The 13,644-nt window shown below is 40.5% G+C and overlaps 1 protein-coding gene across 1 annotated transcript in view; it reads left to right on the top strand.

The window, feature by feature from the left end:
- Positions 1 to 13,644, top strand: part of LOC149785165 (low molecular weight phosphotyrosine protein phosphatase-like) — a 49,009-nt gene that overhangs the window by 12,846 nt on the left and 22,519 nt on the right. Inside the window, exon 2 of the mRNA XM_089978958.1 lies at positions 9,931 to 10,004. Within this exon, the coding sequence (XP_089835084.1) occupies positions 9,931 to 10,004 (74 nt within the window). The remainder of the gene's footprint in view (positions 1 to 9,930; positions 10,005 to 13,644) is intronic.

Raw genomic sequence — 13,644 nt, 5'->3', positions numbered from 1 at the left:
TTACAAGAATGGCTCCAAAAGTAGCGCCGTTAGCCAAACAATTAGGAATGAAGGCTATTGATGTTATTCGTGATAAGGGTATTAGTGCTATTGGAGATGTTGCCGGAAGGGTGGTTTCTGCAGCAAAGGACAAACTAATGTCGTTGGTAAAATCCAAAGGATTTTCACGAAGAAAAAAACAGAAACCACCGGTGATGCCATCAACGACAGTGATGCCTGCGAATGTCAGTAAAGTAATAAATAACGCCGTGGAAGAAAAACTAGAGTCGTTGGTAAACAATAATCAAGATGACATCGCAAACATAATAGCGGGAAGTGGTTTAAAACCACGACAAAATTCGAAGAACTTAAAACGACGACGATGATTTAGATGCATCAGCGTATTATTAAATAAAATGTTTAAACGAACAGCTGACCCGGCGTTTGATATGGACGCACCAGTGCACAAGGATGATTCTGTCCGTAATTATCAATTTTATTCCTATCATGCAGTACAACCCAACATACGATCGCGAATTGAACTTCAAGTCCATGATACCAGTAAATATTTTTTGCCGTGTGAAGCGTTTATTGAAATCGAAGGAGAACTTGTAACAGAGGCCGATACTCCTGCTGTACCAGCACCGTATCCAGATGGTACCAAAGTTGGCTTAGTCAATAACGGCGTAATGGCGCTATTCGAGAGTGCAAAATATCTCATTGATGGAAGAGAGATCGAGTCTATAGAACGCGATGTTGATGTTGCTACAACAATAATCGGGCTAGCAAGATATTCCGACGATTATACAAGATCAGCGGGTCCATCTATGATGTTTGCAAAGGATACTAGAAACACTGCTGGAAACTCGCAATTTGTGGTAAGACGACCAAGAAATAATGCTAATAACGCTGATGCTGATGTCGAGAATATGATTATAAACAGCGATCCTAATTTTAACATCGGAGCTGCAACACGCATATCAATGTTAACAGGGCCGCGTAGATCTTTCTCATGCGCGATTCCACTGCATCATATATTTGGATTTTGTAGGAACGTGCGAAAAGTTATCTACGGAGCAAAGCATACCGTGGTGCTTGTGCGAAAAGGTGATGATAGAAATGCAATTTGGAGAATTTCAGCGGATCTTGCGAATCCAAATAATGACTCTGGTAAAGTCTTTTTAACTAAAATATTATTGTGGATGCCAGTAATGACTCCATCCATTACCACAGAGGCACGATTGCTATCCTATATGGAGCAGGGAGGAAAATCATTACTAAGTTGGCTAACAACAACAACAGATACTAAGCAATCAAATATCAATGGTATATTCACATGGAACCTGGCATCACAACAAGGCATTTCGGCTCCGCGTCATATATTTGTTGCGTTGCAGGATATGACGAGAATTGATAATCAACTATCCAGCCATATGATATTTGATCGATTAGGCGTTACTGACGTCTCGCTGAGAATAAACGGCCAGCAGGAACCATCTGAGGATATACAACTTAATTACGGTCAAAACCATATTGGACGCGTGTACCATCGGTTGCTGTCGTATATGAGTCGTGATCAAAACGTCGACACTGGTTTGCAAATATCACAACATGATTTCAAAGAACTATATCCGATCTATTACTTTTCGCTGGAACATCTTGATTTAACAAGACAATCCGTCGTTGATATACACTTCCGAGCTAATGTAACTCGCGGCGTTATTGCCAATTATAGAGCGGTTGCTGTCATTCTCAGCGATAAATCAATGCTGTTGGAAGGTGTTGGTGGACGAATGAGAATCGTTGATGCACCAGTGGAAAACATGTAATTGAAAACATAAACGCGTTTACAATAAAAATGTCGTATAATGTTGTCGATGTAGAGTTGACCGATGGTCAAGTCAAGAAATTACGATCAAAGTCGGCTAAACAATGTGGAACCACAATAACGTTAAAGCCGTCACAGATGGCAGGTGGTAATCATAAGATATCGTTGACGGCGCGTCAAATAAAACATTTCAATGATGCGATGAAGAATAAAAAGGGTGTTCAAATAGATTTTTCGGCCGCAGCGATTAAAAACATGGAAAAGACCGGTGGGATATTTCCGCTGTTAGCTGCGATTCCAGCGTTGATTGCCGCGGCGGCCCCAGCAGTGGCGAAGGCGGCGGCGTTAGGAGCCGTTGGTACCGCGGCGGGAATGGCATTGAAGAAGGCAACCGGGAAAGGCTATAAAAAAAAACGACCCGTAGCCGGAAAGGGTCTAAGACTACCGGGAACCCCGTATTCATGGTACTCGGGGAAGGGTCTAAGACTACCGGGAACCGTTTAATGACTCCTATGTCTAATTTTGATTTAATAGATGCCGCAAACGCGTTAGCGATAAAAAACTTCAGAGGTGTTTTTATGAGGGATCAATTACCGACAAAACCAAGGAATATTGAAACCGGTATAATTAACCTCGATAAATCCTCCGGAGCGGGGACTCATTGGGTTGCATACGCAATTGATCCGCGTGCGATCGTCTATTTTGATTCATACGGGTTAGCCCCGCCGAACGAGTTCATGCGGTATATCCGGGCGTGTTCAGCCCCGGTTTTTTATTCCACGCTGCCAACACAACAATTAAGTGACACACCGATATGCGGCCGTGAGGTATTGAACGTACTCGCGGCGATTTCATCATCGCGGAAACCACCTCATGTGGTTGTAAACGAATACACTAGTGGGGTCGTAGAGGCCCGGCGGGTTAATTAAAAACACTGGTTTTTTTTACAATAATAATGATTGATATCTGGGGACGACCGGTTTCGGCGCTGAAAGAATCCACGGAAACGCTCGCCACCGATGACATAAAAAAACTAATTGAGGATGAAATCGCTGATACGTTAAATTTAACCAGTGTTGACCCGGGCGAAATAGTTGTATTTCAAGACCGCCAGGGTAAATTGAAATCCAGTAATGTGTCGCTGAATGACGTTTTAATACGACAGCGTGATGCCGCCGAGAACACTATCGCGTTGTATACCGATGACGGACGACTTAAATCAGGTGAATCCATCTTGACGATAAATGGAAAAATAAGTACACTTGGCGACAATTATATATCCGTGTCGGATTCGTTAAAAAATTTGTATGATAAATTTAACGCGCAAGCAAATCAGTTCGAGGGGATACAAAAGTCTGTCACCGATATACAACTCACTACTGCTAGTTTTTTTGGAACCCCGACGGTAACCGAACCGAATCTTGTGGGGATAAAAAATACTATTTCGGAGTTTACAACGCTGTCGGGCCAATTTTACACGTTACGAAAAAATTTTAACAGGGCTGATAACACCATTGATAAATTCTTTGGTAAAAAAAATACCAGACCGGATGAAATTACAATAACTATAAATGATATCACTGCGTATGGACAGGAAATAGGAACAATCAAAACTGATGTTGAAGCGAACAAAAGGAGTGTAGACGCGCATAAACGGGAAATTGAAATAATCAAAACTGATGTTGAAGCGAACAAAAGGGGTGTAGACGCGACACAGGAAATAGAAATAATCAAAACTAATGTTGAATCGAACAAAAGGGGTGTAGACGCGCATAAACGGGAAATAGAAATAATCAAAACTAATGTTGAAGCGAACAAAAGGGGTGTAGACGCGCATAAACGGGAAATAGAAATAATCAAAACTGATGTTGTAACGAACGAAATGAGTATAGACACGCATAAATGGGAAATAGAAACAATCAAAATTAACGTTGAATCGATCAAAGGGAATGTATACACATATGGACAGGAAACAGAAAAAATCAAAACTGATGTTGAAACGATCAAAGCGGGGTTATACGTTCATATACAGGAAATAGGAACAATCAAAACTGATGTTGCAGCGATTAACAACAGACTACCGAAGGTGACAAAAATAAAAATCCCTCATGAAAACACCATCAACACAGTATACACGATTCAACATGGACCATTCACTTGGACTCCTACACAGAATATAATAAATATCACCGCAACCGTCAAGGGCATTTATTGATTGACACTGGTTTCAATGATGAAGTTTAATATATTATCATCGAGTTCATTCGGGTTTAACAATACAATATCAACAATTATAGACAAGGACGCAACTGAACCGTTTACAATTGAAGCCGTTGATAGAAATTTAACCTTGTCAAACATTACATGGTATGTGGAATTTGTAGCGGATCTAAGTAATTAAAAACACTAGCTCTTTTAAAATAAAAATGACCACCAAGGTAATTGAATCAGAGGTATCACCGACGTCACATCAATATCGATTCAATACCGTAAAAGAATTCTCCGCGAATTTGAAAACGCTTTCCGAACAATACCGTGTAAAAATAAAAAAATACCGCCGAAAAATAACCACCATCGACGCGGTCGTGTACTCGGTGTCGGGTATAGTAGCCGGTACCGGTGTTATTTTATCCACGGTGACCATGATGGCCCCGATCGCTGTTCCAATCGCTATCTCCGCGGCGACAACAATTGCTGGAGTCGCCAACGCAATCACTAGAAAGATATCATCGTGTTCTCAGAAAAAACTCAACGAGTATACAGTAAAACATCAAATAGTATCCGACGCGTACTCGAAATTATCCGGGTTGATCTCGTTGGCGATAGATAATTCGTTTATATCCGATGCTGAATTCTCCACGATGGTCCAGTTGTATGACTCCGCGATGTCAAAAATCGAGGATTTTCAACTGGAAGCTGGAAACCACGTGGCTGAAACAACTTCAATGGGCTTAAAACATCCTCCTGAAACATCTTCAATGGGCTTAAAACATTCTCCTGAAACAACTTCAATGGGCTTAAAACATTCTCCTGAAACAACTTCAATGGGCTTAAAACATTCTCCTGAAACAACTTCAATGGGCTTAAAACATTCTCCTGAAACAACTTCAATGGGCTTAAAACATTCTCCTGAAAACAAGCAGGTTGTTAATATTCGGTGTTGAAATTAAACACTAGAAACGACGAATAATAATAATGTCGCTGAACCCCGAAGGGTTTCAATTGCTTCAACGGATCGCGGAGAACACCACTCCGGTACAAACAAATATGATATCGGTAACATCAACGAAGCCAGAATTCAGTGTAAACTTCCCTTCTCCGATTCCAGTGAAGGAAATAGCGCTGGCAAAATTGCGAATATATCACAGTTGGCCTAATATCCGAGCGGATGCATTTAACGGACAACAACCTAATAACTCGCTGGTTTTTGCATGGACAAATAAACCCGATGGGACCCCAGACTGGAATGAGGTTACAATACCAACTGGGTCATACCAAGTAGAACAAATCAATAAAGAATTTCAACGCAGGATAAAATCGATCACAGGAAAAGAATCAAAAATCGCTATTACGGTTCATGAACCGACGTTATCGTCGACGATTGAAATAAGCACATCGGGGTATATGGTTGATATTTATAACAGTTCAATAAGAACCATACTAGGTTGGCCCATGAATCCACCTAATGAAATCTCCGCGGACTTGCACACAAATGCGCAATCGTATCATGAGATTACCACCCGATATCGAGATGATTTGTCTATTATAAGAAACACGTTATTACCCAGCAGGTTTATATTTCAAAACAGAAATACCATGCAATGGTATTTTCCGTATAAGGAAACTCCTGAATCGTCCGCCGTGGTCACAGTTAGTTTAAATGATATCACTGGTGCGTTTGCCGAGATTAATCGTATTTGCCAATCACAACTAGAACAGCTACGGAAAACAAAAGCACGAAAACACGTCGAGGTGTTAAATCAACTTATATCAGACATGGAATATATTAATGAGCGAATCGTTAAAACAATATCCGCTAACAGCGATGGTAATAAACAAAAATTCCTAACCGAGTATAATATCACAGAAGCCGATTTACCCGATTTCAAGTTTCCAGGATACAACACACCAGAACTAAGAAAGTCTCTTAATGATTTTCTCAGACACGATAACGGAGATGGTGGTAGGCATATTGCTCCATACAACGTAAATATCGCATCGGTGATAGCAATCAATCTAGTGTGTGATGTTATCGAAGGGAGTTACCGGGTAGATACCAAGCAATCAAATCAAGCTCAACAGGGGTATATCCTTTATTCATTTTCACCAACAGCCCCTCCCGGATTCTTAATCGTTGAGAGCCCGATTAATCCGGTCTATATGCGATGCCATAATCGGTTTTTAACGAGAATTAATCTTAGACGTACCGATCAGTCAAATAACCTAATTGATCTACAAGAGGAGGAGTTAGTGATCACTCTGTTTGTAAGATCATTGTAAATAACTTCTTAGCAGCAGGGGGGGAAATGACATCGACGCGGTCGTCGCTGTGTTTACCGGACGCTGACGACGCTGGGATCGGCGCGCAGAACCAAATGACGTCACCGTCGTGTAGGATGGACCGTCGTCGTTTTTTTTTTACCGGCGCTGACTACACCGGATCCGCTGAGTGCAGAAAGTATTAATTAAGCCAAATGACGATTGGATAAAATGTCGGATTCGCCCCCCCCCCCCCCCTGCTGCTACAGACCATGTAGGTCAACATATTTAATCCTAATTGGACTTAAACCACACTGCCCAAGTAGGTCAGCGTATTGAATCCTAATGGGACTTAATCACACTGCCCAAGTAGGTCAGCATATTGAATCCTAATTTGACTTAAACCACACTGCCCAAGTAGGTCAGCATATTGAATCCTAATTGGACTTAACCACACTGCCCAAGTAGGTCAGCATAATTATTGAATCCTAAATGGACTTAAACCACACTGCCCAAGTAGGTCATCATATTGAATCCTAATGGGTCTTAACCACACTGTCCAAGTAGGTCAGCATAATTATTGAATCCTAATTGGACTTAAACCACACTGCCCAAGTAGGTCAGCATATTGAATCCTAATTGGACTTAACCACACTGCCCAAGTAGGTCAGCATAATTATTGAATCCTAAATGGACTTAAACCACACTGCCCAAGTAGGTCATCATATTGAATCCTAATGGGTCTTAACCACACTGTCCAAGTAGGTCAGCATAATTATTGAATCCTAATTGGACTTAAACCACACTGCCCAAGTGCAGCTTATTGAATTCTAATGGGAATTAACCACACTGCCCAAGTATGTCAGCATATTGAATGCTAATGGGACTTAACCACACTGCCCAAGTAGGTCAGCATATTGAATCCTAATTGGACTTAAACCACACTGCCCAAGTAGGTCAGCGTATTGAATCCTAATTGGACTTAAACCACACTGCCCAAGTAGGTCAGCGTATTGAATCCTAATGGGACTTAACCACATTGGAACCTATTTTCCATTATTATTTAAAACAAGTCATCTTCAGTACAAAAAAGGGAAACTTATTAATTGTAATAAATTATTTCTTAATGGCTTAATTTCCTTTGAAAAGTCATGGAGAAAATAAAAAACTGTAAATGTAGTATGAAAAATATGAAGTATATTGTGCATATTTCACAATGGAATTGACAGGATGCTTAAGTGGTCCCATTACAGCTACACCACTCCCTCGATAACTCGCACACATTGGGGTCCAGAAACATCGACCACACTATAAGTGAGGCGCGAGTTATCGAGGGACCTATAAAATAAGCCCAAAACCAATAAAGTGATTGACGACATAAAGGAAAAATGGGGGGGGGAGGGTAGGCAGATTATACTGTTGAATACTCACTTTATAATCGTTATGAGATTAGCTATTAATAAATATCTCTTCATAACGGTGTACTTTATTATTTCCTCATAGGACAACATTAATTTCAGAATAAATTACAGTATATTGAGGTGATCATCAAAAACATTATTCCATGTGGTTTCCGTTCACTTAACATGTGTACCACTTCACACATTGTGTACTACGTCACTAATTTTTATGTTGAATTGGATACATTCTAGTTTTATTGTTTAGTCCAAATTAGACGTTCTTTTATATACAAAAGATCGACTCTTTTCGAGAAAGTGTCGATCGAACGATAGATAGATTTGAATGCGATAGAAGTAAAATGGAAAACAAAAAAAAACAAGGGTTAATCAGTACTAACATATTTAATTGGTCTACAAATTTAAAACAACGTAAACTAGAACAAGTTAATACTTGCTGTTTGTGCCACGCTTGACAAATATCAATTCACTTTTTGAAAAATCAGTAAATTTTTTTTTTGTGTGTTACTCCTTGGTTTCTCTGCTGCCGAGCAAAATCCCTCAGATTTCTCAACTGCATGAGCTTTACGTAGTCAACATTTCGGGTCTCCAGCCACCTTATGGCAATATCAAAATATCTGATTGCTTCCTGTGCAGAGGGGTGGGGGTGCAACATCAGCGTCTGCATCACTTTCAACACTTGTGTTACTCCAGTTAGAATCGTCTTCTGCTGAAAATTTGTTCGCTATAGAAATAATTATAGTTTCATCTGACATGTATTCGACTGTGGGGCAATCATTGTCAGCACAAATCCACTCCTCCATATCATCAAGAGAAACGCCCATCTCAGGACCATGAGTCTGTACGAATTTCTCCCAAACAACCTCGGCATTAATGACATCAGTTTCACTGAAACATTCGAAGTCACTATCATCGTCGTTGTCTCTGTTACTGTTTTGCTTTATGTCAAAGGCAGCTCCAAGACCCTTAATCCAGCACCCGAGGTCTCTTGTAATCGATTTTTTTTTAATGCAACAAACACTTCCCCAAGTTGTTGATCAAAACAAAGCCGGCATGTACATGTAATTAGGTTCTCACAGAAGTACTCACAGGTTTCAATGTGACGGTCGATTGACTCTTTTCATGTTTTCAGTGAACAGAATATGTTGTGATTATAATGTTTACACTGAAACGGAATTAAAGGATTAGAACGTGACTTTCACACAGGAAGACGTTTAATTGGTGTTTATTTTATTCTCTGTTGCCACCTGTTAGCATTTACCAGAAGTTTTCATTGATCGCTATTTCACCAGACTGTTTATTTACAGTATACTGACAACTATTTATCATAAAAACTTACATAATATATGAAATCTTTAAACAGAGGTCTCGCTAGGATTTTAAAACTGGGTCTTTCTGCCTCTGAATTCAATCACTAAATATCAGTACATTTTCTCACTCGGCCGCCAGTCAAAGCCTTTGAACTAGCCGCCTAGTTGTTGTATCATTTTTTTTAATTTTTTTTTTTATAATGTACTCTTATAAAATGGCAACAGTACATCAAAGAGTCTTTCAGCCACTGAATTCTGTCATTGTAAATATCAGCACAGTTAACTGATCAACACATTTTCCCACAAAGCAGGTGGCTGAAACAGGACCGGCAAATCTTTGAATTTTCCCGCACACCTATTACATGCGTACGGAGGACTCCCGCCTCAGTGATTTTCTGCATCCCAGATCAAAAATTGGCATCCAAATACGCGTAATTAAGCGTTTTCGAGATCTCTGAAATTAATTCTTCTTTAGAACTTGCAAATTTCAAAATATGGATTATATTTTTACGGGCATTAAATACCATTTTCGATGATAAAACAAGCAATGTATCAAGGTTTAATTTATCAATTCTTATTGTAATTTTTTCATGTTCAGCATATTTTAAAGATATTTTAAATACATTTTCTCTGGAAAAAATCGGGAGCCAAGATGGACACCGCATTATAAGCGGAATCACGAGTTATCCGGGCGCGAGTTATCGAGGGAGCGGTGTAATTAGCCAGGTAAAAACTCTGATGAATTGTTCAGATTCCATGCAAAAAGATAACAAAACAGGTGAAAGGGGATGACAATATTCGTTTATGAAAAGGTGAAGATAAAAGTAAAAAATCTGATAAAAAATGTGTATACTTTCATTAACTGTTTACATAATAATAGAATTGCCCTGAACTTAAGTCTGTTTGCATTTTGTAGGAAATATATGTAGATCTCCAACAGCAGAAGCAGTGTTGCATCATCTTTTGTCACAGTCAGGAAAACTGAGTGAGGTAGCTGCATGTACTTACAGTCAATTTGTTAAACTTTAGTTTATATCAGCTGTGTGATAAGTTCATCTGATGTACATAAACTAATTATGTTTACAACAGGATCTAAAGAGAGCATGGTATTTATCATCGGGAAATTTCATTATCAAAAGGGCACCTTATCTTGTCACAAATTATTATTATTATTACTAATAATATTGTTGTTATTATTATTATTTTTGTAAAATTTGAGAATATGCATAGAGACTTGCCGACTTGCTATTTTCTCATAGTAATGTATTTTATATGTAGTTGCAGGAGCAACAACCCTTCCTTAATATCTTTCTCAAAATTAACTTTCTTTTCATGTCATATTTTCTTGGCAAAGATACTTATACCAGTATTTCTTCGAAAGGAAGTCTAATGCATAATTATTAAGGAGCAAAAGATAAAAATCATATCAGATACTGCTCAGCTCACATGATTTTTCATTTCTTCACATGGTATGGTGGGGACAAAGAAAAACACAATTTAACAATGACACCTTGTAAACTTCAAGAGGTATGACATTTGAATGTGGATAATCACCTCAAGAATGCACCCTTTTATAGCCAAGTCATTTAGTCATAGTTGAGAGATTAGTAAGAGGCATGATTCAAAAAAAAGAAAATTTTGCAAAATAAATATGAAGTCTAACAATGTATCCCTTAAGTTACACATTATCTTAATTTTGAAATTTCAGTGTTGAAAGAAAAGACATTGTGATTCAGTCACTTATTCCTTAAATGATAATTCACCAGTAAAAAATACTGAAGTTGTTTTATGTGTAAGCACAATGCACAATTTTAAACAAATTCTTGATTGTTAAAATGTGATATATTTTGAAAAAAATAATATCAATAAAACTTGTAGGTATAAAGGTTGACAAAACACATTAGTTGTAGAAAAACTTGAATGCAGAACAACAGAAGTCTGATGAAAAAGTATTGTTATTATAAAATATCTTTGCATCTCTGATTGAGAGAGAGAGAGAGAGAGAGAGAGAGAGAGAGAGAGAGAGAGAGAGATGAAAACAATGAAGACAATTAATTACAGGTAAATGCAGGTGTTCAGTATTTTAAATTAACCACAGTTAGAGATAAATCTAAAATTACACCACAAGAATAGCAGAAGGATGGAACAGATAGTGACAAAATAAGAATTAATAAATAAATGAATAAACTACTTTGTATATAACTGTAGATTATTTCATTTTTATATACACTGTACTGGAGTCAGTTTCATCATTTACATATTGGCATTTAACAATACCAACATAGTTCCAAGTGACCACGGTCCAGTCTTGTAGGAATGTTTCACACTGGGGATAGATTCACAGGTTGTTGTTGGTGTCGGTTAGTCTCGAGAGACGATGGAACTGCGCCCATGAGAGATGTCCCAGTTGGTGGTTGTGCAGCATCTGCTGTGGCTATGTAGTCCAACGCGGGAGTGGCAGTCCTTGCTGCACTTGAAGGTTGTGTCTGGTGTTGGTTGGAGCTTCTTCTTCCTCTGCAATCATCTTTCATCAGCTAGCAATTGTAGCTTGTCCTCTCCGGCTTTCAGACCAATGATCAGAGCATGTCACCAGCTTGATTTGTCTAGAGCGAGCTCTTCCCAGGTGTTGACATCGATGTCAAGGGCTTTCATGTCATGCTTGCAGACATCCTTGAAGCGGAGATGTGGTTGTCCAATCGACCTTTTGCCAGAGGCGAGTTCCAAATAAAGAATGTCTTTGGGGATCCGTCTGTCATCCATCCGATGTACATGGCCCAGCCATTTGATGTGACGTTGGCAGAGGAGTGTGACCATGCTGGGAATCTTGGCATGTTTGAGCACCTCGTTGTTTGTTACTCGTTTGCTCCAGGTGATCCCGAGTGTGCGTCGGAGGCATCACATGTGAAAGGCACTCAGTCTTTTCTCTTGTGAGGCATACAGAGTCCAGGTTTCACTGGCGTACATGAGAGTGCTTAGCACGCAGGCACGGTACATGGTGATCTTAGTATTCAGGGTCAGCATGCTGTTGTTCCACACTCTCTGCGACAACCTGGAGAGAGTTGTTGATGCATTTCTGATCCGCTTGTTGAGCTCGGCATCAAGTGAGAGGTTGTTGGTGATGGTAGAGCCAAGGTACATGAACTGACTGACCACCTCAAGTTCGTAGTTGTTGATGATGATGCTTGGGGGGTCTGCGTCCTGAGCCATCACGTTTGTTTTCCATAGGCTTATGGTTAACTCAAACTCATTGCATGCTTTAGCAAAGCGGTCCATCAGGTGCTGAAGCATCTGTGTAGGTGGGTAGAACAGCATCGTCTGCGAAGAGCATGTCCCTGATGGTGACTTCATGTACTTTGCTCTTTGCCTTCAGTCGTGCCAGGTTGAACAGTCTGCCGTCTGATCGCGTGTGCAGGTAAATCCCTTCTGTGGACGTCCCAAAGGCGTGCTTGAGCAGGACTGCGAAGAAGATGCCGAAAAGCGTGGGGGCAAGGACGCAGCCCTGTTTAACTCCACTGCGGATGTCAAAGGGGTCAGATGTCAAAGGGGTCAGATGTTGAGCCATCGTACTGCACTGTGCCTTTCATGTCATCATGGAAGGACTGGATCATGCTTAGCAGCTTTGGAGGTCAACCAGTTTTTGCCAGGATTGTGAAGAGTCCGTCTCTGCTGACCAGATTGAATGCCTTGGTGAGGTCTATAAAGGCCAGGAAGAGGGGTCTGTGTTGTTCTCTGCATTTTTCTGCAGTTGCCTGATGGAGAAGATCATGTTGATTGTGGACCTCTCTGCACGGAACCCGCACTGCGACTCAGGGTACACTGTCAGCAAGCGTCTGCAGTCTGTTCAGGATGATGCGTGCGAAAACTTTACCCACGATGCTGAAAAGTGATATACCCCTGTAGCTGTTGCAATTACTTCTGTTGCCCCTGTTCTTGTACACGGTTATGATGTTAGCATCTCTCATGTCCTGAGGCACTGCACCCTCATCCCAGCACTGGCAGAGGAGGTCATGCAGGTGTGTGAGCAGCACATTACATCCGCACTTTGATGAGTTCTGCTCCGATGCCATCCTTCTCTGGGGCTTTACCTAAGAACAGTTTCTCTAAGGCCTTCTTTAATTCAGCTACAGTAGGTTTCTCGTCCAGTTCAGCCAGGGAGGGAGGTTTCCAATGGCGTTGAGGGCATCATTGGTCATGTGGTTCTCTTTGGAGTACAGTTCAGAGTAATATTCCACCCAACGCTCCATCTGCTTGCCCTTGTTGTGGATGGTATCACCTGTGGCAGACTTCAGTGGTGCTGACACTTTCTTCGTGGCACCCATTGCTTTCTTTATGCCATCGTACATGCCTCTGATGTTTCCGATATCTGCTGCTGACTGGATGTTCTGACAGAGCTGAAGCCAGTATTCATTGGCACACTGCTGTGCTAATCTCTGCACTTTGCTTCTGGTAGACCTGTATGCCTGTAGTGTCTTCTGGCAGGGGGATCGCTTGTATTGCAGGTGAGCACTGCGACGCTCTTCTATGGCTGGCATAAGTGTGGCAGAGTTAGCCTCAAACTAGTCATTGTTCTTTGATTGCTTCTTACCAAAATTCTGTGTGGCTGTGCTGTACACAGTCTCTCTGATGTGAT

The sequence above is a fragment of the Sinohyriopsis cumingii genome, chromosome 13, assembly GCF_028554795.1.
Source record: "Sinohyriopsis cumingii isolate HCF-2022 chromosome 13, ASM2855479v2, whole genome shotgun sequence".
NCBI lineage: Eukaryota > Metazoa > Mollusca > Bivalvia > Unionida > Unionidae > Sinohyriopsis > Sinohyriopsis cumingii.
The sequence above is the reverse complement of the archived record's forward strand: the minus strand, read 5'-3'. Positions and strand labels throughout refer to the sequence as shown.